Source organism: Drosophila navojoa, chromosome 4, assembly GCF_054131105.1.
Source record: "Drosophila navojoa isolate 15081-1374.11 chromosome 4, UAZ_NAV_1.0, whole genome shotgun sequence".
Taxonomy (NCBI): domain Eukaryota; kingdom Metazoa; phylum Arthropoda; class Insecta; order Diptera; family Drosophilidae; genus Drosophila; species Drosophila navojoa.
This window is the reverse complement of record NC_142892.1, coordinates 22513453-22537796: the sequence shown is the minus strand read 5'-3', so window position 1 is coordinate 22537796 and position 24344 is coordinate 22513453. Positions and strand designations below refer to the sequence as shown.

The window sequence follows — 24344 nt, the reverse complement described above, 5'->3', positions numbered from 1 at the left end:
AAAAAAATCAAACATTAAAATAATTTGATTTTTCATTTTGATGTTAATCAATGTCAGATCTAGAACATGTCTATATAAATTATACATCTAACAAATTTTGCCTAATTCAATAAGCGCAGGGGAGAGTGCATTAAGCAAAGAATTTCGGGGAAAATTGTCATTCACGGAGCGCTGTTGTGCTTTAACAGCAGCAATATGAGCATTAGTTTTAGATTAAGTCCATTTGGCATTATACTAATTTGATTTTTATTTCATTTCTCTTTGCGTCCACAGTCCACAGTATTGATTGCCAACGAGGCACCGGAGGCACAGCAGAACTCGGCACTGCCTCATTCTGGTGGAGGTGGCAGCGGTACTGGAACTGGTGGTGGCGGCGGCGGTGGCGGTGGTGGTGGTACGCCCAGTTCTCCGCACAGCAGCTCACCGTCCAGCGTTTCAGTCGCCCCGACAGCAGCAGCCACGCTCAACGGCAACAGCAATAGTAATAGCATCTCGAACGACGGCAACGTCTCGGGCAACACATCACCTATTGCCAGCGGTGAGCCGCTGCTGCAAACACCACCAACTGCACAGCAACAACAACAGCAGCAACAGCAACAGCAGCAACAGCAACAACAGCAACAGCAGCAACAGCAACAGCTCAACTTAAGCAGCAGTCCCACAGCAACCACCTCGGTGACCGCCAGCTCCATAGCTTCGGGCGCATTGGCCGCCACCAGCAGCAGCGTCTCGTCAGGAATACTGCCCACAGCCGGCCTGGATAGTATTGCCAACTGCGGCCAGCCCGCCAGCACCTCACAGGTGCTTGCTCACATGAACGCCGTCAGCGGAATCATAACTGCGGCCGTGCAATCGCCCAATGTGGTAACTAGTCTAAACCAGTCGGTGTCCTCGTCGGTGGCCGCCGCCGTGGCCGCTGCTGCATCGCTGGATGCCAAAAGTCAGCCCAAGCGCTTGCACGTCTCCAATATACCGTTTCGCTTCAGGGACCCCGATCTGCGTGCCATGTTTGGGGTAAGCCAGAGGCAGCGACAGCGCCAGAACAATTGCAACAATTTCCTATAATACTAACTCCAACTCCTGTTCCGCCCTTAGCAATTTGGCAACATTTTGGACGTGGAAATCATCTTCAATGAGCGCGGCAGCAAGGTAAGTCCACAGGAAGTCTGCTTTATCCTGTTGCACGATTCATTTAAATTATGCACTGAGCGGGCGGGCACTTGAGCCATTGTTAGGGGAAGCGATGTCCTTTTGTCCGGCACCGTTGCCAGGGACCACCCTGTTGAAGCATTGAGTTCGCTTGGATCTGCTTTTCCTCCTTACACTCCAGCGGCTACAGCTCCAGTAGTAACGGCAAAACTTCAGTGTACCGTTAAGCAGACGCCGCTCACAAACATAATTGCATAGCAACAGTCGCTGTTGCTCTGCAGAGACGAAAAAATGTGCATAATTTAAGGTGCCGACGCATGCCCCGAGATGCTGAGGCCCGCATACCCAGGGCCCTCGCTCAAACCTCCTCCGCACACCTTACTTCCCCTCCATTCTGCTCCCCTTTCGTGTATACTATATTGTAGCCTAGCCGTGTGCCTTGGTGCCAACCTTGTTTTGGAATCGTACTTTACATCTACATATACATACATATATATTCCATATATAGTCTACCTGTATATCTCTCTTTGTATACGCATATACTTATATACTCTATATGTTTTTTAATTGCATGTTTGATTGCGAATGGCAGGGATTCGGTTTTGTAACATTCGCTAACAGCAACGATGCAGAACGAGCACGCGAACGTCTACACGGCACCGTGGTTGAGGGACGCAAAATCGAGGTGGGTGCATGCAAGCCAGAAAATACTATAAACCACTCTCACACTCACACACACACACACACACACACATAATACACATACACACTCACACAACACATGGGCAGCTACTATTATCTAAAACTAATTGTAAAACTATCACAACTTTCTTATTTACCACCGAAGAAATACTACAATATATGTGGAGAGAGAGCAGGGCAAAGAACTTCGGTTCGAAGAAATTGGCTTTCAAGTCTCGGCCTTTGCGTGTCTACGTGACGTGAAATAGTTTTCACGTGTTTTCACATTGCAGAGCGAGTTTTATTTTATGGTACTTTATTCATTCTCCTTTTATTTTCATTAAATTTGCCGCGCATTGATTGCGCTTTTGGGGCAATGCAAAGCGTATTTAAAATCGGATTCACACACGGTCAGCGGACTTTGATTTCGCATTTTAATCGAATGCTCATTAATTTTTAAATTATGCACAGCCTTTTTTATTTGCCTTTAATTAAAAATTAATTACTTTTTTTCCCTGCTCATTTCACATTTCGCATCAAGGAATTGATGTCTGTCCGTGCGCTCGGCGCACCCCATTGCCTCTGTATTTATGTTAAGTGGACGGCCACAGATAATTGGTATTTAAAATATGCTGAAAAAGCGCAAAGTGCCAACTGTTATTTAAACAATTCAACAGCAACCCCCCAGAGGATGGCAATCATTATTTTATTGTGTTGTGAAACCAGAAAGCTGCCTAATTATCGAGAGGAAATGCAATTGTGCGGGTGTGAAATGAATATCGAAGGCTGTGAAAGATAGATGGAGCACAAATGTTGGAAATGGGATATAGCTGTTATAAACAAATAGTATTTATTAATTTGCCCTCACAGCCTTAACCACTTACACACACACACATACATACACACCTCATGCAATTGTAATTGTTAACTAACACAAATTTTTTCCTATTTTCTCTGTACATGCGAAATGCGATTAAAATATAATATGCAAAAAATCTATATAATGCGTACATTATATTAAAAAAAATCAAACTACAAAACTCACCACCAAAACCCACCACGCTCGCTGCAACTCAACTCAACTCAACTCTACTCGTTACCAATAACCAATGTGAAGGTGAATAACGCCACTGCACGTGTACAAACCAAAAAAGTGACAGCAGTACCCAACGGTAAGTTGCTCTAACCCTCACGCGCACACATTTAAACACACGCACACACACACACGCGAATACACGTGTATATCACCTATATAGAACTAAGTGTAAGCTATGTAGCGAAACAAGTTTAAATGTTGAACAAAGAAATGCAATTACGGCTGGCCTAGAACAACTATAAGAAATGAGAAGCACGCAAAAGGCAACTTAAATAACAACAACAATAAAAACTTGAACACAACTGCCATAATATTTGACTGGCCGTTGCCGTTGTTGCGTTTAGTGCTGATATAAATTTCGTTGATTTTGTTTTTTTTTTTTTTTTTTTCTAAAATTCGGTTTTCCGTTTCTTTTTGTTTATTGTTTTGTGTTTTGTTGTTTTCCTTTTCAAGTTGAACTTTTCACATAAAGTTCTGTGGCGGCTGCAAATGCAATGTTAGCAAAACTGAGCGAATGTTTCCTAATGAAAATGTTTGGTCTTGGAAATTTGTTATTGCTTTTGATTTAATTTGAGGAACTTGTTGATAAGACGTATGCCAAGGCGTTAGGCAATCAAAAACTTGTTAACTGAATTGCCATACTAACAAACTCTAGCCGACTTTGCGGTTGCTAACCAAACAGTCTATAGACACATATGTACATATATAAACTTACACACACACATACACAAACGTTTGATGAGACTTTTGCCTTGTTTGTTCTATTAACCAGAGTTATGGATTTAAAGTGTTTGTCCTTCAATTTGTATTGCGAACCGATTACCGTTGATTGAACACACCGATCTAATAATTACAAAGAACAATGAAATTAAAATACCAATTTTTTTATTTTTTATTTTGCTTTCTCTCACACAACCAACAACACACACAGTTGTACTGACCAAAGACGGTGCCCTACCGGCTCCAGCTCTAGGTGAGCGAACCAGAGAACAAATATAAATGGAAAATTGCATTTGTGTTATGTCTTGTAACTTGCTTGCAAACAATGAACCAAAAAAGAAAAACAATATATAGCTCGTGCATAATTAATCCACTTAATGTTGTCCATAGCCATAGGCACCTAATCATGATTGAGCGTAACCCCTTTTATAGTACAATAGCACCCAAATCTATAGTCAACATTGTCCTGGCATGTTGCACGCTAACGGTGGCATGATACAAACCCCAATATTGGCCAAACAACTCGAAATTAACTGTAATACCAACAACTAAACGATATTATCTAAGCATACATGCATTTACACTCACAGTCCCAGCATGAATACTGTCCATGATTCTATGATTGTTCTGTTCTTTCTATACGTACTGCTTCATTTGACAGCTGGAACTTTATAGGAGCGTATCTATATATGTATATCTGTATATATACTCTGTCCCTGTCGTGTGGTTCCTTATACGAAGTTTTGTCAGTTAGAAGTTCTTAGTTATTTAATGTTAGTTTTGCAGTATACACGTTTTTATTTAAGCTTGCGGTTACCTCAAAGTTTGCGCTTTTACCAAAAAAGAAAAAAGGAAATGGGAAACGACTGTCAGAGAGAAAAAGGGTGAAGAAAAACAGGAGCAGCAAGAAAGTTTTTCATGCCATGTATAATAAATAATACTGCTGATTAAATCGTCTTTCCATGCAAGTTGCCATTAAAAAGTATTCACAGCGCAAAATCTATACTTTAGTTTCGCTCAAATACGATAAGCCGATTACCAACCCAACGCCAACCAAGCCAAACCAAACCCGAACCCAAACCCAGCCCAAGCAAACAAAACTGAAGCGAGCTGAGCCAAAGCAAAAGGGAAGCAGCTGAAATGTAGCCAGCAGCTGCTCCTACGGAGTTTTTGCCTTCATGTGGACAGGAGATGCAAAATGCTTTTGTATCGCCAACGGACAGACGGACTGGCAGACGGACAGACAGATTGGTGATGCGGCCATGGCTGTGGCTGTGGCTGCAGGCGGCATCTCTTGCCCTGCCCTGGGTGCCTTTGCCGTGGCTTGGATTGGCTTTTCCAGCCTGACTGCTCGGTTACCCCTCTGCCTCACAGTGCTCCACGGCGCTCTGCCACGTGCACGTAATGCGCTTCATTTGCGTTGCACTAAATGCAAGCAGTGTGTCCGCTGGGACGCCTAGCTATTTATGCGGCTGCCAGCATATTATAGATAGACAGACTGGCAGACAGATAGACAGATAGTCAGATAGAGCGACCGAAAGGTAGTTAGAATGTTGCCGTATAAACGGAATAGTGAGGTGCGCTGGGAGCGGGGAAGCACTCACTTTATCACGTTTCGAACTGGCTTCAGTTGCCGGGCAAAAAGCCGGCAGCATTAGCTGTGGCAGCAGTCAGGGCAGAGCTCACGTTATTCTTATTGCTCGTTACGTTGGCAAAGGCAAACGAAGCGGAGTGGGGCGAATAGGGGCGGGCAGTAAGGATAATTACAAAGAAAATGGAAAGCACACAACGTTGCAAACATGTTGCGGCATACACATAAATTTTAGCAGCAAAAAATCAAAAACTCTTACCAACTCCAGATGCCGTCTTGTCCTTCATGTCCTTTGCTCGTAGTTTTGTTGCTGTTACTTGCTGTGTCTTATGCAAATGTGTTTCTTTCACACTCACTCACCCCACTACTGTACAGCATTTTGCAGAAACTTTTGCCTTCTACATGGTATGCTAACTTCGACCTACACCTACATACATACATTCATATATGTACATATATTTGTGTATAAATATTTTTTGTTGATCCTTTGACATGTTCAGCTTAATGCGCCCAACCAACAGAAACAACTAGAATTCCTACTGCCTGTCTATTTGACATTTATTTTAATGTACTTTTCGATTTCCCCCCTCTTCTTTCGTCATGTATGTGTTTAGCAGACAGCGGAAGAGCGACAGACAGCTTATTTGTTATTTAACTAGCATTTGCATCATTGTGAAGCATTTAGAGTTTTCATTGCATACTTTTGTGCGCACATTTAATCGATGAGACAAGAAATCGGCGAATTATTCGAGAGAAAAAGCATGTAAAGTCCAAATTTGATTAACTAAAATGGCAAACAGATATTTGTTCCATTCAAGTCGAAATGCATGTTGTGTGCTATCAACTAAACCCCCTTCTCCCCGCAAGCTTCTATCCACAAAATATACAAATCCCGCAACTGCATTTAGCACGGGCCAAACTTGTAAATGCTATTGATCCTACTGGCTATATGAAAAGTCTTTGTATATATAAATATATGCATAAAAACGCGATTTAAAATGTAAAACTAATTTGAAGTTTTCTCTTGATTTTTCCATGCAAACAACAACAACAACGACAACACCAACTACTGCATCGATTCATATAAATCCACCGGCTATAGTTTGCGTACAATGGCCTGAAGGTAAGCGTTCTGTCACGTTTTATTTGTATACTTTTGCTGTATTTGTATTTTGTATTTATTGCTTGCCGTGTATTTTGTTATAAATTCTCAAATAACACACACACACGCAATTGAACACAAGCACACACACTCACACCCACACATATACAGACAAAAATAAGTTATCTTTAATGTATACGAGACCCGCTCAGTTCCTAATATAAGTATATGCCTTTTTAGAATGTAAGCGAAACCAAGGACGACGAAATAAAAAAAAAAAACAATAATGACAATATATCTACATATACATAAATAATATGTTAGGCAGCTCTCCTCATGTGAAAAGTATTGTATGTAACTCTGGGATCTTTGACAGGTCGAGAAAACATTTTCAAATTGCCATTAAAAAATCTCCACCCAAATGCAAATTTAATAGATCTATTGACTTTTATTGTTAGGTTCCAAGTTAAACTGTTTGCATACTATACTATGATATAATCGTAAACCTATTTTTCACAATACTAAATATTTGATGACTGTTTTTAATGTAATTATATTATTTTTTGTATACTTTTTTCCATATTTGCCAAAATTAAAAACCAAAAGAGAATTAAACCAAAAATAGAAAACAAAACACGAATGACAATTAAATTTAAACTAAATTGAAATAAACAAATATCGTTACTTACCGCTCGTAAACCCCATTTTGAATCAGGCGCGTCACCATTTTCTTTCTAGACTTAATGATGCTGATGATCTTGTGATCGTCTCTAATAATGGTTATGAATTTTAGCATATTGCGGCTGTGTTGTCTTATGCATACTACTTAACTACTATATATATACACTATTAAAAAAATATATATATACATATAAATACATATATATATTTACTATAATTTTATATACATATCTGAACAATCAATATAATTTTGTTTGACACATTTATCTAATCAGTTTTGTTGTATGTGCGTTTTGTTTTTCTGTCCTTAGTTCGTTTTATGTTTTGACATATTTTGGTCTGGTTCTTTGGTCTGAACATTGTCGGCAATGCTCCTTAGCGTAATTACTTATTACTTATGTATAAACACACACACACGCGCACACTCTAGCTCATCCACACACTATCATCTATCCATACGTATACGCAAGTACAAACACGAATGTATTTAACTGTTAACTTCGTCGCGAACCAAACAGCTTTACTTAGCACTAGATTTAAGCTATATATATATATATATATACCAGAAAAAATACCAAACCGAGTCGAACGAATCAATGCATCCCACAATTCGAACTGTAAATACGACACACACACACACATTCACTCACACACATATGTGTGGAAGACACGCATTCACACTTAGCCCAGATTCATCCATCCATTGTTTCATCGAATGATACAAATACAAAATCTAACAAAATTTATGAACATATATGTGAACCTCAAGGTTACCGGCTGCCTGTGGCCGCCGCTTGGCCATTTTTGGGCGCGCCGGTTGGTGCCGGAGCGCCGACGCTGCCGCCGATGGCGCTGCCGATGCCACTGTCGGTGGCGCAGGCGGCAACGGTGCCAGCCGCGGTGCACAGCGCGCCCGCACCCGCAGCGCCCTCATCTACGCCAGCAGCCACGCCCATTATGCTGGCGTCCCGCCATCCGGCGCACAGTGCACTCCCAGCAGCTGTAACGGCGCAATCTGCAGCACCAGCAACGACACGGCGGAGGTACATTGAATTGAATTGTCGATCGCATTTCTTTGATTGTATGCGCCAAAAAAAGCAGAATTCAAAAATTGAGCAAACTTGTTGACTTCCACAAGAGACCAAAACACATACACAGACACAGCCAGCGAGACATACGTAGTTACTACAAGCATACACAAACACACACACACACTTCCACAGACATAACAGCAAGCAACAAACTTAGTTTTGAGATCTGTACTATATACTTACCTACATATATATATATATATAATTGTTGTCTTGTTCTTTTGGTTACGCATTTGGGTTTGACTATATGCTAAGTACTATATATTGCATACCTGTTGGACGCCCTTGAGATTGCATTGTTCTACGTACGGCTAGGCGAACACGAGCAACACACAACCCTAGAATCAACCAATCGATCAGCCAATCAGTCTATCAATCAATCGATCCAATCAACTAGTGTCACTCTCACCTGACAACTGTAATTAGCTCTTAAGTATGGAAAGGTCTTTAGCTTTAACCATAGCGTACTTACCTACATTATATCGTAGTTTATAAAGTGCCTTATATCGTGTGACGGTAGACAATTTTATGCGAAGCAAGCTTCATTTTATAAAAGGCATTTCATTTAGTTCCTTAGTTCTTAGTCACAATCTCTCTCTTTCTCGCTCTCTCTCTCTGTCTCTCTATCTCGCCAAGCTCTATGCATATATTTCTTAACTGTTTATACTCTTGATATGTTTTTACTTTCTTTGCAATTTTGCACGTCTTTTTTTGTGTTCTCATTGAAAGAAAACTTAAGCTTATTTAAATGAAAATGAAATTGAAAATGGATGTGGTTATTTATAAAGAAGTTGAGCCTAGGAATTGTTATCAAATATTGATATGGTGCGTTTTCAATTTGTTGCATGCTACGAAATAATAACGCGACAATTCGGAGCTTTGATTGCTTGGCTCTAATGCTTTTTTATTTGTAAATAGCATAAATCGAAATTAACTTTTGGTAATTGCATTTGGAAATGGGCCACGAAATTGCTGAAAGTCCAAATGTTACACACAAATATTATCTCTGCCAACTTTTTAATTGCTATTTATATAGCAAAAATCAAATTTGTTTTCGCATAAGAGGCAAATAAATTTGCAATTTGTTTTCGGCTGATATATTCAATAATTAATTTTTGTATTTCGCGTTTCGCATTGAAATGCATTTGCATAGAAGCTCCTCTGTATCTCCAATTATGGCCGGCAAAGCGCAGCGCTCTTGTCCAATTTATTGCGGTCTGGCTGCTAATTGTTTGTCACGAATAGCACAAAATGTATTTTTAATTACATGTCGAGTCGCAATGATTCGATGGCATCCATTGACATTTGACAGATCGCGCAGAACGCTTTAAGCTGGATTATTCGTCCCCATAGATTCATAGCAATCATCTAATTGTGTAATATCTGTAATCCCAAACTTTAATCCATTCGGCACCATCAATATTGTTTTTAGTAAATGTGTTTTCCTAGTTTTGATTGCATTTTAAGGTTTGAAGGTTTCTAAAAATACATACAAACAATTTTCCACATAAACGTTTGCTTTGTTCTCTGAATACCTTGACAAAATGTCTTGCCGCATACACACGTAAACTACAAACTCTATATATATGTATATGTTTTTATTCTAAACCTCAGATTGGTCTAATGTTTTTCGTATTGTTAATGGATGGTTATATTAATGATAATAAACCGTATATATATAACTATATTTAAATAAACACACACACACACAACATAAAAACAAAAGAGCGTAGCATTTCTTGGTAATTCAATGTTATATAATATTAATTAAGTATGTTTCTGAAACTGAATTCCCCTTTATATGACTGACTCACGTATGTCTTATGTATTGTTATATGTATATACCAACAACATCATTTAAAACTCGATCGATACTTGAATATCTACACATTCAAACAGCTACTACATATTGCCTAGTATTTGCTAAACATATACTATATACATATATGAATATATATTATATAAATTTACTTATATTATGAGAGAGAAACTAACCGCATGCATTTTATGTTCTTTTCTTTTCCTTTTTTCTACTTTTTGCACACGAACACAATGACACACACACACACACACACAAACACAAATACACGCGACACGTGTATGAAATGTTATGCGTGTGTACCAACACCCACCCACACACACACACACGCTGACAAACACACACATAAAAAAACACCCATTCACACTGGTAAAAATGTTGTGTAAAAATCGTTGCAAAAAAAAAATCAAATCCAAACAAAAAAAAAAAACAAATCGTTTTGGCCGCCTCACAGCCGTAACTGCTGCTGCCATGCGTGGAGTTGCCATACAACATGGAGTTGCCTTCCATCCCCATCATCCGCACCATCATCCGGCGCTGGCAGCCGCCGCGGCCGCCGCTCAGCAGCAACAGCGACGTCAGGTGGCCGCCGCAGTTGCTGCCCAACAGCAGCAGCACCAGCAACAGCAGCAACAGCAGCACCAGCAGCAGCAACAACAACAGCAGCAACAACAACAGCAGCAGCAGCAACAGCAACAACATGCCGCAGTCGCTGCCGCCGCCGCTGCCCAGCACTCACAGCACGCCGCTGCCGCCGCCGCCGCCGTCGCTCACACACATCCGCATGCCCATGCGCATGCGCTCGCGCCTCAACTAGCCCAGCTGCAGCCGACGCTGCAGGCCGTCGCCGTGCCCACTGCCGCTGGCAGTGCTGCGGCTGCTGCCGCTCAGCAGCACTCGGCGCTGCAGCAATCCCTGGCAGCGGCCGCAGCCGCACAGAATCCGGGTGTGGCGAACAGTGCGAGCGCCGCCGCTGCCGCCGCGTACGCGGCACGGCTATCCGCTGCAACGGCATCCCAAACGCCGGCCGCTGCTGCTGCGGCTGCTGCTTCCATGGCAGCGTCGGCTAACGCGGCCAACAATGCTGCAGCTTTGCATGGATTTGCGCCGTAAGTAGAGTTCACTCCACGTTGCCCAAAAACACAAAAGAAAAAATGAAAACCAACAAACGTCGTCGTCGCAAAAAACCGCCAAAAAGAGAAACTGTCATGTAGCTCTAGTTGTATCTTGTTTATTAATTTATTATTTACTTTTTTAGTTGAATAATCTCTATATATTGAATGTAGTTTTAGCGCACTTACTTTTTGTTCATGTGGTGTCTACGCTCGCTCTCGAACGCTTACTCAAAAACCAATGCCAACCAATGCTGCACCAGCAGCAGCAGCAACAACAATAACAACTGGCTCACTGTGTTGCATGCAATGAATAATTAAGCATACGCCATGTTGTGCGGCCTGCTGCTGTTGTTGCTATTGCGGCTGCTCACCAGTCAACTTTCATATTTTACACACCTAACGCATCCTTATCCCACTGAAATTGACCTCATTACTCCAGTCCACTTCCCCTCCCCATCCGCCATCCATCTGCGAGCTCAAATTTGTTTATAGCTTTAATGTTGTTTTTGTCTCTCAATTTTTGGTCTATGCGGTGATTCTTTTGACATAATTAGCTATCTTGTGTGTGTAACGTTTTTATAAGTACATATATCCAACTATATATGCATAGCGTCACATTTGCCTAATGTACCATCTAATTAAATCGCAAGTTTAGACTTGTCTCTTGTATAAAATCAACAAACAACAACAACAACAACAGCAACAAACAACAGCTATTAAAGCAGCTACCGATTAACGCACGCCATTAACTACTACTTAAATACTCAAAAAAAAAAAACAAACTTATTTATTCTTGACTGAGAGCAGTTTTTTGGCATTCGTATTTTGATAATCGTATAAGTTTTTTATTACTTTGGTTCAAGGGTCCTACGTAATACTGTATATTGTGTACCACTAGGCGTATGATGAATTCGAATTTCATTTAAAAGAAATGTTTTGATGCGTCTGCTGCTGTCGCGCATGTTTCCTCTACATCTCAAATAATTATATTATATTATTATTTCGAAATACACCCGTTTACAATTTTGTGTTCCTTTGTGGCTGCTGTTCTATAACTAAATAATAGCGTATGACTGGCAATGATAACAATGATAATGCTACATTTTATACGAAACTATTCCCAACTAATTAGCTAGGTGCATGAATGTCTCTTCTGTCCATTAAATTGCAGAGGGCGCAGAGTGTTTCTTATACATTTTGTTCGTAGAATCGAGTCAGTTGTATTATATATCGTACTCGTACTTACCACATATGGTTGATTATCCTTGGTAGTTAGTGTTCTACTTATAGCTTACATCTGCATATGCATCCAATAATCACCTCATCATCAGATAGGGTAGCGCCTACCGGGGGAATAGGAGAGGAGGCAGCTTAGAGTTAGTTGTTAGGCAATTTAGGTTTGAGTTGGGTTCATTTTAGGCAGCCTAAAGCTAGGGAGTCCTTACGTTTTCAGTTACACCCTGAGTTTCAGCCATTTTACCCAATGTACCCGGTGCAACAAATATATATTAAAAACAAAGAGAAAAAGGAAAACAACAGAAAATGGCGCAGGCAAAGTTTTCGCATTAAATTACAACATTCTTCTAGGCCAAAACTTTGTCTTCACCTTCTGTTCGTAACGCCCAAACCAAAATCCACACACAAGTGCGTTAAAAAAGATGAATGAAAAACAAATAATAATATATATGTGAAAATTTTTGAATTTTGCTTTTAAGTGCTTTATATATATCAAATGGCAGCCAAGTCAGATCAATGAACGAGCAATTGAGAATATTGATCCGCCTCAGCTGTCATGAAAATCGATTGAATGAAGTTGCCAATTTAGTTATTAATTTACGAATCTATCTTATCCTTCTACTTGAACACCCACAGCGTATACTATGATCCCTTCTTAGCAGCCGCTGATCCAAATCTACGCTTCCAGGTGAGTCTATGCAAATTGTGCTCTACACTTAGCAGTTAAGACAGTCATTTAGGCTTAATATTAGTGTAACATATGTTAAGATACATTTACAATATATATACACACATTTAGCTTAAAGCTGGCTAGCTAAACAAAAAACCCCCAAACATTTTGAAAACAAAAACAAAATAAATATATATACATGTGTATATTATATATGAATTTTACAGGCAGCCAAACCGGTCACTGAAGTTCCAGCCGCACAGCCAGCCGCCATATTAAATGTAATGAAACCTATTCAGATTGATACGTTAACCGTAAAACATAACAAAACCGTATTAAGAACGTTCTTGAAACTACAATATTTATTATACTCTCGTACATACACATTTATTCACACATTACTTTCAATTGTAACTTGTGAAAGACACCAATATTTGACTTGGTTTTGGAACAGAACATTCTTCTTCTATATGTTTGTACATTTCTCGCTCTTTCTATTTGTTACTATTACATTATTATGATTTTATAATTTATGTTTTCCTTCAACATATTATATTATTTTTTATTGCATACAACACTAACGACAAGTTTTGAGACACACTTTTTATATTTACCACTCACGTACCCACACATTGAGAAATGGTGTTTTTCTATTGTTTCTTATCCTTTGGTAACTGGTCGTGCAACTAAGTCTGTAAAATTTGTTGGCATTAGCAAGCGTGTAAACGTACAACAACAACACCAAAATATATGCATACAAATATATCACAAGTTCCAATTAGGGCCGAGTGTCATTAACCAAAACAAAAACCAAAAATATAATTAAAATTATATATACATACATATATACATCATACATAAGTAATTGCTTTTATGTATATAAATACTCGTGCTCTTGTAATTTTATAATTGTTCTACTACGTCTATTTCTATCTATAAAGCGATTACTTATATGCATCGCTTATTCATTTTGTTAACACATTTGCTACAACTAAGTATTACACGCGTAGTCTCCATACAAAAGAAAGAAAAAAACATTAAAAAAAAATATATATCAAGAATTGCTTTAGCTAGCGGCGATAAAAAAGACGCATAGCATACTTTCAGGCTGCATGCCGCTCTTACTCTCGCTCTCTTTGACTCTCTTTCTGTCTGTCTTTGTCTATTTTAAAGCGAAAGAATTTCCAAGTTTATGTTTCCTTTCCTTTTCGTATTTTATTCACACAAGTTTTTGTTTGAATCTTTAATTTCTTGTGAAATTTGCTTTGCTATCTATCTATCTATCTATCTATCTATACCTTATACATACATACTGATATAAATAAAATTACATCTATACTTAAGTAGCATATAAATAACTATTCTTCAATGCTGTGAACATTTTTGTAATTTTACTAAGTATGTATTCTTTTTTGGTTACTTTTTTCACGACTGTTACAAAATACGCAACAACAACAACAACAACAACCACAACAACTACTGCATCAAATATCTATACAACATTATCAAAACTTAAACGAAAAAAATTCCAAAAATTATACAAAATATATCAAAAAACTTACAGCGCCGCACTGTGACTACGCTAAACAGTACCCCACATACGATCAACCGCATTCCGGTACCACAGAATGTTTTGGTAAAAATAATCATTTTTAGCTAGAAAATTAAAAACAAAATGAAAACAATGAATTTATATATATTCAAATCCATTAGAAAATTAGTTTGTTGTGCCCAAATTACAACTGTTTGTTTTATATATGTGTGTTGTTTATTTTTCTGTTTTTTACTTTTAATGGGACTGCGCTTTGTCTCTTGCACCCACATCTAAGTTAAAATCTAGCTATAATCTTTATATATACATACGACATAAGTTTTTTATGAATCCCTGCACTTTTGAAACTTTGTTTGTAGCATTTACTCACTCCGTACATCCATAAGAATTTTGGCATCTTGGGTTTATAGCTTGAATTCGCTGGTCTCATCCCTGAAATTATAATTATGTCTACTATGATAAGCAAAGAGTAAAAACGCACTGATACTATTTGATTGTACTCCTCTAATGTTTGGTTTTACAAATAAATATGTATATATATAAATATAATATATATATGTATATTTATTATTATACTTATATTTTTTTTTTTTTTTGGTTTAGGTTCTTAACTCTTTTTGCCATTTTGCTCTCTCTATCACCTGTCGCTAGTTTTGTCGTTGCCGTTGTATCTGTTCGATTGACCTTCCCTTTAACACACAATTTGCTTCACGTTATTCCAGGCCACTGCTCCTCTGTTAAAGACACCCCTGTCTCAGGCCCAGCAGCAGGCGTATGCCACGGCGGCCACCACCTACACGGCGGTCGCTGCCCGGGCCTACGGGGCCGCTGCAGCTGCAGCCGCCCAGCCGGCACTCGCTGGTTATGCCACCGTAGCGGGGTAAGTTTTCATCTCAGTTTTTCATGTGTTCATGTCCCACGCTCGCACAGTTGAGCTCCATCACACTCATCGCACACAAATGCTCCACGAAAGACTTGACTAAATTTAATAATAATCGTAACACAACTTAAATCCAAAATCACCTAAAGTAATCCAACTAAAACTGAAGTAAGACTAGGTAAGAGATGGAATGTTCGACTACTAGAAAGTTTACTTGATATAAAGGAAAATTTGATTTATACTACAAATTTATTTTAGTTTTTCCACATTTAGTTCATTGTTATATATTTTACCATATATGTATTCAATAAATAAAATATATATATTTAGTTTATATATCATATTACCGTATCATTGGTCCAGCAAACATTGTCTATATATACATTTTCATCTATTCGTCTCTATATTCTTTCTTTTGAATATCTCTATTTCTTTATATCCGTCTATCCGTCTCTGCATTCCAATATATGAATATCTCTAAAGCAGTCATGTTATATATATGTTATTTTTTAATTATTATATTAAAACCAGATTTTCGGACTTCGAAATACTCTATTTTATATTGATTGTATATTATTAAATTATCACAACTCTTATTATTTGTTATCTATTTTATTTCGTAGTTTATTGATTGATTATTTTATTGTTCTATTGTAATATCTCTTTATGTACACATTACTAATTTATTTGATTTGATTCTTTTTTGTTTAATTCGCAAAACATAATAAACATTCTCAAGAGTAGCAAAAATCTAAAACCGAAAATTGAAGAGTTTCAACTAACAATCGAACATTTTTGCAAAACACTATCAAAACTAAACAACTTTTACTAATACTAACTGATAAGAAGAAGCTGGAGAGAGAAAAGAAGAAGAAGAAGAAGGAGAATACTGAAGAATACACATCTAAGGAAAAATCAAAAGAGCCACTAATGAAAAAAAAAAAAAAAAAATTATTATTGCAACACACAAAAGCTAAACACAACTAACCCAAGTGGAGTTCATCAAGCCCCCAAATCATATTTATAGCAACTAACTATCGTTGAAAAATTAATTAATAAGTCGCAAACGAAATATTTCTAGTTACGCGCGCGAATATGCGGATCCTTATCTGGGACATGGCATCGGACCCGTGCCCGGCTATGGGGTAAGTTGGTTTTTTATTCGCTTTGAAATTAATGCCTGTATTAATATTAAACTACTTGAGTTAATACGAAATGTACTTAAAATAAATTTAATGACTTATTATCTCCATTTGTCAATCCCATATCCAATTTCAATCAGGCAACCATGTATCGCGGTGGCTACAATCGCTTCACGCCATATTAAAAAGCTTCAGAAGTCAGCCAAAAAACGCAATTGATCTACTCTCGAAAATGCTCAATGTATGAACAAGAATTAGACGTAATTACTCCTCCTCCTACAGTGCAGTATGTAGCAGTTCAATCTATATACATAGATCCAGACGCGCAAATACAGATGCTCAAAGATGATCGACGGAACGCAGAACCCACTCAAAAACAACAAAAAATGGAGAGTTGAAAATCAAAGCTAAAAGCTGCCGCATGCTGGCGGCTCATTAGGCAAGAGTAATATAAACAAAAAAAGAAACAATTTTTTAAACAAATACAAATCAATGTCGTCCATAAAAAGCATAAATAATGAAATGCAGTATACACAAAATATTTAAATGGCAATTAATTTGCGAGAAAAAACAAACGTGCTTCACGCGTAGATTTTTACTAAAAACAAAAGCTGAAATTTTGTGCGGCAGAATTTATATTTAAAAATTATATACCTACTGGATATATTATGATTATACCAATAGATATTGTAATTGTATATCAAAAATGAGCAATTCGAATGTATTTTCAGGCTGCAAACTCGAAAATTGACAAGATACCCAGATCAAGTTTTACTTTTTAGTTTGGTTCATTAAGTTAGCTGTACACATATATATATTTAAATATATACCAATTTCATGATTTCTGTTCTCGTATTCGTTACATATATACCATTGTAGTTTATAGTAAACCAGAGCCAGATAATTATTTGAAATTAACAATGAAAATTAAGAAACAGCCAACACCTTATAATTGTTTACCCTAATCTCTCTATACGTTAGTAAGTCTCCAAAGAATACTCATTTTATTATTGTCAACAAAGTTATTATTTTTATTTTTAACATGTTTTAATCTGCTTTGCTCCATATTGTTCCTAGAAAGTTTTATTCGGCAGCTAAAACGGAAAGTCAACTCTATGAAAATGAAAATGATATTGCTCAACTCGTAGTGCATAGGTAAATGCAAAAGATCAACACGTAGACATATCCTTGGAACATACAATAATAATTACTTTAATGCGGCCGTAGCAGCAACAAAAAAAAAAAAAAAAAAAAAAAAAAAAAAAAAAACCCTTTAATAGAAGGGAAAAAAAAAACAAACAATTATATATATATATTGTGAGTAATAATAATAAAAATATTAATGCAGAATAGTTTTTAAATTCAAGCTTCCAGTGACAGAGATAAAAACGTGAAATTGCGTAGTAAGCATTAAAATAAAGTACATTATTAGCTCTTACTATGTAGCACTTTCTTTGTGTGTTGTGTAAAAACCAAAAAGCAAACAAACAAAAATATTTAAATTTAAAGAAAGAAAAGAAAAGCAAAATTGATATATATATATATTATTACATAACTTCACATCGTTTCAGTGTTGTTAATTTTTTGGTATAGACCACAAAACTTCCCTAAGCAAGCTAAGAATTTATTTTACACACACTCTATCAAGTCTAATGCACACAATTAACTTATGCAGTTGTGTATTTAAAATGTATGTTGGAAGAAACCAATCCATAGAAATAACAAATGAAAAACAAAAATAAATGCTCAATAAGTAATATGACCTCGTTCTCTATTTCGATCTTTAGGCAGCTACTGTCCTAAGACTTATACTCGTTGTTTATATATGAAAAAACAAAGATAGAAAACCGAAAAACTGACAAAAAGTTTAATATATCGTAAATTCGTTTTTGTGTGTATGTGCAATTTCTCACTCAAATTTATTCTTTTAACTTAAAAAAAGGTCCAACACTTGCTGTTCATCTTCTATTTGCTAATTATATATTTACATTTTGAGATTGTACATAATTACTATGAATTCTCTTATACTCACACTTAGACACACGCACAAACACACACACAAGAGCAACTCGAAGCAATTTATGTCTTATTGGGATTTTAAATGTTTCTTTTAATATAATTGCAAGACAATTGCAAAAGAAAGCAAAATTAACATTTGAATTATAATTACGTTGACATTTTTCAAGCCAAAGTTTATATTTAAATATGATTTTTAGTTAGATTTAGTTATTAGGCTGACGACAAATACACTGAAAAAAGAAATAAAAATTAAATACTAATAAAGGAAACAAATCAATTCAAACCCAACAATTGCCAAATTAAATGTAGCTTTCAAGTGAATAGACTCTTAATTAAATTAAAGAATAAACAAAAGCAAATAAAATTAAAAAAAAAAAACAAAAACAAAAACAATAAAAAACAAAGCAACAAAAACTATAACAAATCTTTTAAAATAGCACAGAAATAAATACATATATTAACAAACCTAGTATATCACAATTTTTGGCAACACACACACAGGAAACTGAAATACTTTTGGGTTTGGTATACAAGGCGAAATAAACCAAGTAGTTATTAAAACTCTAACATAATAGAATACAAAAAATTTATAAACTCAACTTCCACCGCAATTTTTTAAAACAAACAAAAAGATAAAGAAAACACAGTCTTAAGCAAAGGTATGAACTAAAATCAACCTAAGTATAAATATGTAAAATGCAAACGCAATTCAATCAAACACTGCAGCTATAAATATATAATAATATATATATATATATATATATACTACATACCTATTTTTAAACTTTATATTTTAATTTTTATTTAATACTTTCGATAATTTCTGTGCGCCCGCCCTGATACACGCCCAATTATAAACACCCAGTACAAGAACAAGAATGAGAATTACGAATCTTAAAGCTGTAATCTTTAATCTGTGTAGTCTAACCATAAGCCCGCGCCGCTTTTGTTCACTTTCACATAGAGCATACGCATAGGCGTTATATAAATTATAAATATGAATTATATATATGAATATATATTATATGAAAATAAAACACTTATCTTTAAAGATGTGCCAAATTGTAAGTTGTACCATTTGTTTTTATGAATGGACAAAGCAAACAAATGCAAAAAGCAACAAAAAATTAAAATAAATAAAAAACAAAACAAAAATTATATATATATAAATTGAAAACTTGTGAGCAGAAATTCCCCTCCCCAAGACGAATGATTGATTAATTGATTAGACAGACATTTCAACCTTTAAACGATGAAGAAAAATATTTTTAAAACTTAGCATTGTGTATAGAGACGAGAGCTAGAAGTTAAGCGTCCCTGGGCGCTTCCTTACAAACAAAATTGATAACACAACAGACGAGACGAATAGTATTATATTAGCGGACTCCCGCAACAATTTCTCACACACACACAGCAGCTTCTCTCCATCTCCCAGAAGACGAAACATTCTCGACACTTGTGGACCCGTCCCCTCTCCACCCCTCTTGACGCCCTTAACTTTTGTTTATATACACGCACACAGATACAATCCAATGCATTCATAAATGGCTATAAACAAGAGACAAATTTAATTGAGCAAAAACTATATATTGGTTTATATCAATTTTCAATTTGTAAGGTTGTGACAAATTGTAAACAAGCATAAAAATTAATATAAAAATGGGAAACCTTTAAAAACGTGCAGAAAATGTAATAATATATGCGCATGGCAAATAAAATAGCGGAGAGTAACACAAAACAAACAGAATATTTGAGATTCATACAAACGAAAGAAAAAAAGAAAAAATGCAATAAAAATAAATTTTAAAAATATAAAATACAACCTTAACTTGCATTTGTTATTTACGGATGGAGCACGATTGAAAAAGATTTGGAGTTACAGGTAAGAAAAAGTGTCGACGAACGGAAGTATTTTTTTAGCCTCGACTGAGAGAAACTAACTAATGAACAGCTATAATTCTGGATGTACAATATTAACAAAGTCAAGAATATGACCTCTGAATGTTTCTATATAAGAAAGCCCAAAGCCTTGTTTCAAATTTATTATTTATGAGGTATCGTAAATAATTACTGGGAAAACTGCATCGGCACTAAAAACTTTAGTAAAATTTAAAGTAAATATTTAAAATTTAGTAAATAATATCAGCTCAATTGGGAAATATTTAAAGGGAAATTATAAGACTCTAGTCGAGACTGCTTGACTAGGAGATACCCTGAACCCTCCAAGCTGATATTCTTATCATTCTGCACTACTTTTATGCACGCACATACATACACATGCATCCACCCTCAAGCGCCCGCGCTCTGCTAACTGCGCAGCAGGCAGCGACTGCGCTTGGGCTGCGCTGCAGTGTGTGCAATAGTATGAAAATTTACTTGGTGAATAACTTCTTTTGTAAACATACGATCTTAATGAAATTTTCAGGGCGTAATTACATGGTCAAAATGTGTGTACATTCCAAAGCACAAGTCTCTAGTACTTGAAATACGTTTTTTACAAATTGTGGACGAAGGGGGCGGGGTATCCAAAATCTGTTGATTACAAAATGTTTGTATTAATGTATGTATATACACAGTAAATCTGAAGTCTCCACGTCTAATAGTACTCCGATGAGGCTCAAAAAACAAAATCAAGTTTTCGATTATTCTCGATAAAAAAGTTATCGGATGAGTTTTTGGAAAAAAGAAAGCAAACTCGCACTGCGTATGGTATACACGAATATGCACACAAAATTTCAGCTCTCCAGCTCTTATATCTTCTGAGATCTCGGCGCTCATACGGACAGACGGACAGGGCTATATCGACTCAGCTCGTCGTGCTGATCAAGAATATATATACTTTATGGGGTCTGCGATGATTCCTTCTGCCTGTTACATACTTTTTCACAAAAACATTATACCCTGATTTCCCATTTTCAATGGGTTCAGGGTATAAAAAGTATTGTGATATATATTTGTAACCAGATATATAAATATATCTAAAGTGTAATTAATCGCACTAATACCTCTATTAACTCAGCCTATATTTCAGATCATGGTGTTAATGTGTAGAATGGAGTTCATCATCGTTTTTTTTTTTTATTTACACAAAATCTTATATTTTTCCATCCTGGTTCAATATCAACATTGGTGCAATATCTTAATATACTTTGTCTTGTCTAATTGTTCAGTACTTTTGCTCTTTTGGTTACATTAAAAGGAAGAAACCTCACATGCGCATACTCCTACACTTAACCTGAAGTATACATATGTATGCACATATTAAAATTAAAATCTCTAGCTTAATAGCTAAGAGACGACCAACAAAATGTAGTAATTGCATGAAAACAAGAACAATACACTTTTGTTTTGTTACTTTTGTAACTTGGTAAAAGAACAAAACGCCAAGCACTTCATCAACATTTTGAAGGAGTATAATTATGCAAATCTTTGTGTGTTTGCAAAACGGAAACCTTTTGATGTTTGACAGCTACACATGGGCGCATGCACACACTTGCCTACACACGCACAACAAAAGCTGATCAGTCAACATTTGCTGTGGCAATTTTTCTTCATTCCATTTCAATTCATGCCTATTAAAGTTGATGTGCGGTCATTACAAACATTTAACACCTCCCGAGCACAGAGTGCGCGACATGCAAAGGCTATTAACCCGATTAGATCAAGTGGGCCGCGCGGCGAGTTCGCAATGGGCCTCTAATTATTCAGAGCCTCGCATTTGATTCAAGAGTATGCGAGCCACGGCCCACCACACCAACATCAACCCACACGCACATGCACTCAAACAGCCAGACATCCGCTGTTTTAAATGGGCCATGACAAACTGGCCGACCACAGGAAGTTAACGCCTATGGCCCAGCTCCTAGTTGCGCGCGGTTAGTTCAGTTTGTGCCCTCTGACCTCGCGGCTGTGGCCCGCAGTGTGACATAATAAATTATGCTGCATAGCAATGATTAATTTGAGTTCTGCATGACAACATGACAGCCGGCGAGGTATGGGCCATCCATCCAATCAAATGCATACAGAATGAGTGCTTGGAATTGGCCATTACAGATGCGCACACCCAAACAGATATACTCACACACTCACACGCACGTCCATCCACTGTTTCACTTCCCATTGAGTCAATAGAGAAAAAAGAAGGAAAATCAAAGTTTGTATTCTGGCCGTTCCTTTTAAGCTTTCTTTTTACGTCGCCTGCCTCGAGATATATGCGTCTATCGCCCTATCTATTTACGTCTGCTTGTGTATTTGAATGTCCTCCGGCCCTCATGAATTATTACGTGCAATTATTTTCTAATTAATTATTTGACAGCTCCGCACACGACGCGAAGCTGCGATAATTTTAGCATCGGCTTTGGGTCACACGAAGCCTCCACATGGCAACCATTAAATTGGCTCTTTCGCTTTCTGATTACCGGCTACTGAGAACAGCCGTTCAATTTGGAGCATGTTGATATAAAGCTACTTAAATGTTAGTGCTTTGCAAATAGGTCGCCCCATAATAAAGTGGACCAAGTTGTTAAGGACAACAGCAACACAAACAAGAAAGAAAGCTCTAGTCGAGACAGCTCGACTACGAGATCCCCTGAACCCTACAAGCAACTGATATTTCAATAATAATTAGCAAACACACACGCACACACACACACACGCACACACACACACACGCATACAAACAAACAAACGCATATACACACACTCACATATACAGGCGATTGCGCTTGGGTTGCGCTGCAGTGTTGGCAATATAATGAAAACTTATTTGTTGAATAATTTAATTTCTAGACGTACGATCGTACGTACTTTCAGAACGTAATCATAATGTTAAAATGTATGTGTATACCGAATCACAAGTCTCTAGTATTTGATATACGACTTTTACAAAGATGAGGGTGAGGGGGTGGATTTAGGGGTGGGGGGTAAATTTTAACAAAAACCGAAATTGTATAAAATACATCTTTATATACATTTTAAATTTGGAGACTCTAGCTTGAAAGATGTAGGAGATATAATTCTTTAAGTGATCGTCGATAAGGTTTTTTATCGATAAAAAAGTATCGGAATGAGTTATCGTTTTTTAGTGATAAACTCGATATGCGCGTGATATATACGGACATTTTAAAAAAAAGTTGAAGTCTCTAGCTCATATATCTTCTGAAATCGACGCGTTCATACATACGGACGGACGGACAGACAGACGGACAGGGCCAAATCGACTCAGCTTGTCGCCCCGATCAAGAATATATATACTTTGTGGGGTCTGCCACGCCTCCTTCTGCCTGTTACATACTTTTAACAAAACCATTATACCCTGATTTCCCATTTTCAATGGGTTCAGGGTATAAAAATTAAATGAAACGGACGGACAGACGCACGACGGACATTGCACAAAACCAATACACTCATTTAACTTTGATGAATGACTATGAAAATATCACAGCATACCATTAATGTAGTTCTAGCATACCGAAATGTCTTTAAATGTGCGTAACTCTCTTACAAATGGCTAAAAATGTGTATGCTTATAAGCAACCACATTTCCTTTAATCTCTCTGGCGAACAGAATTGAGAAGTCGCGAGGTGTTACGAAATCAACTAATATTCTGTTAGCCAGCATATTTCATGGTAATACTCATTTCTGTGCGCCCAGTATTTCCAAAACTTGCACAGCTATTTTGCTGAAGTAATTGGAGCACAGAAATGAGAACTAGGGTGCGAAATAGAGCTTAAATGCCCTGTTACGTAGCAGCGTGCTAACATGATTTTGTTAAAGCCCAGATTTTTTAAAATTTGTTTA

At 37.0% G+C, this 24344-nt stretch overlaps 1 protein-coding gene across 21 annotated transcripts in view; it reads left to right on the top strand.

Moving 5' to 3' along the window:
- Positions 1-19175, top strand: part of Rbfox1 (RNA-binding Fox protein 1) — a 133226-nt gene extending 114051 nt beyond the window's left edge. For 4 of the 21 annotated variants that reach the window (XM_089260061.1, XM_089260070.1, XM_089260077.1 and 1 more), the window contains 13 exons: positions 274-1014; positions 1096-1149; positions 1742-1834; positions 2948-3002; positions 3858-3899; positions 6340-6360; positions 10385-11039; positions 12918-12969; positions 13179-13232; positions 14516-14587; positions 15226-15383; positions 16465-16528; positions 16666-19175. In XM_089260061.1, the coding sequence (XP_089116187.1) occupies positions 274-1014; positions 1096-1149; positions 1742-1834; positions 2948-3002; positions 3858-3899; positions 6340-6360; positions 10385-11039; positions 12918-12969; positions 13179-13232; positions 14516-14587; positions 15226-15383; positions 16465-16528; positions 16666-16710 (2106 nt within the window). In that variant the 3' untranslated portion in view covers positions 16711-19175. Of the gene's footprint in view, positions 1-273; positions 1015-1095; positions 1150-1741; positions 1835-2947; positions 3003-3857; positions 3900-6339; positions 6361-7789; positions 8064-10384; positions 11040-12917; positions 12970-13178; positions 13233-14515; positions 14588-15225; positions 15384-16464; positions 16529-16665 lie in introns of all 21 variants that reach the window. The other 17 variants (XM_089260062.1, XM_089260078.1, XM_089260067.1 and 14 more) reach the window with 13 other exon arrangements.
- The last annotated feature ends 5169 nt before the right edge of the window (positions 19176-24344 follow it).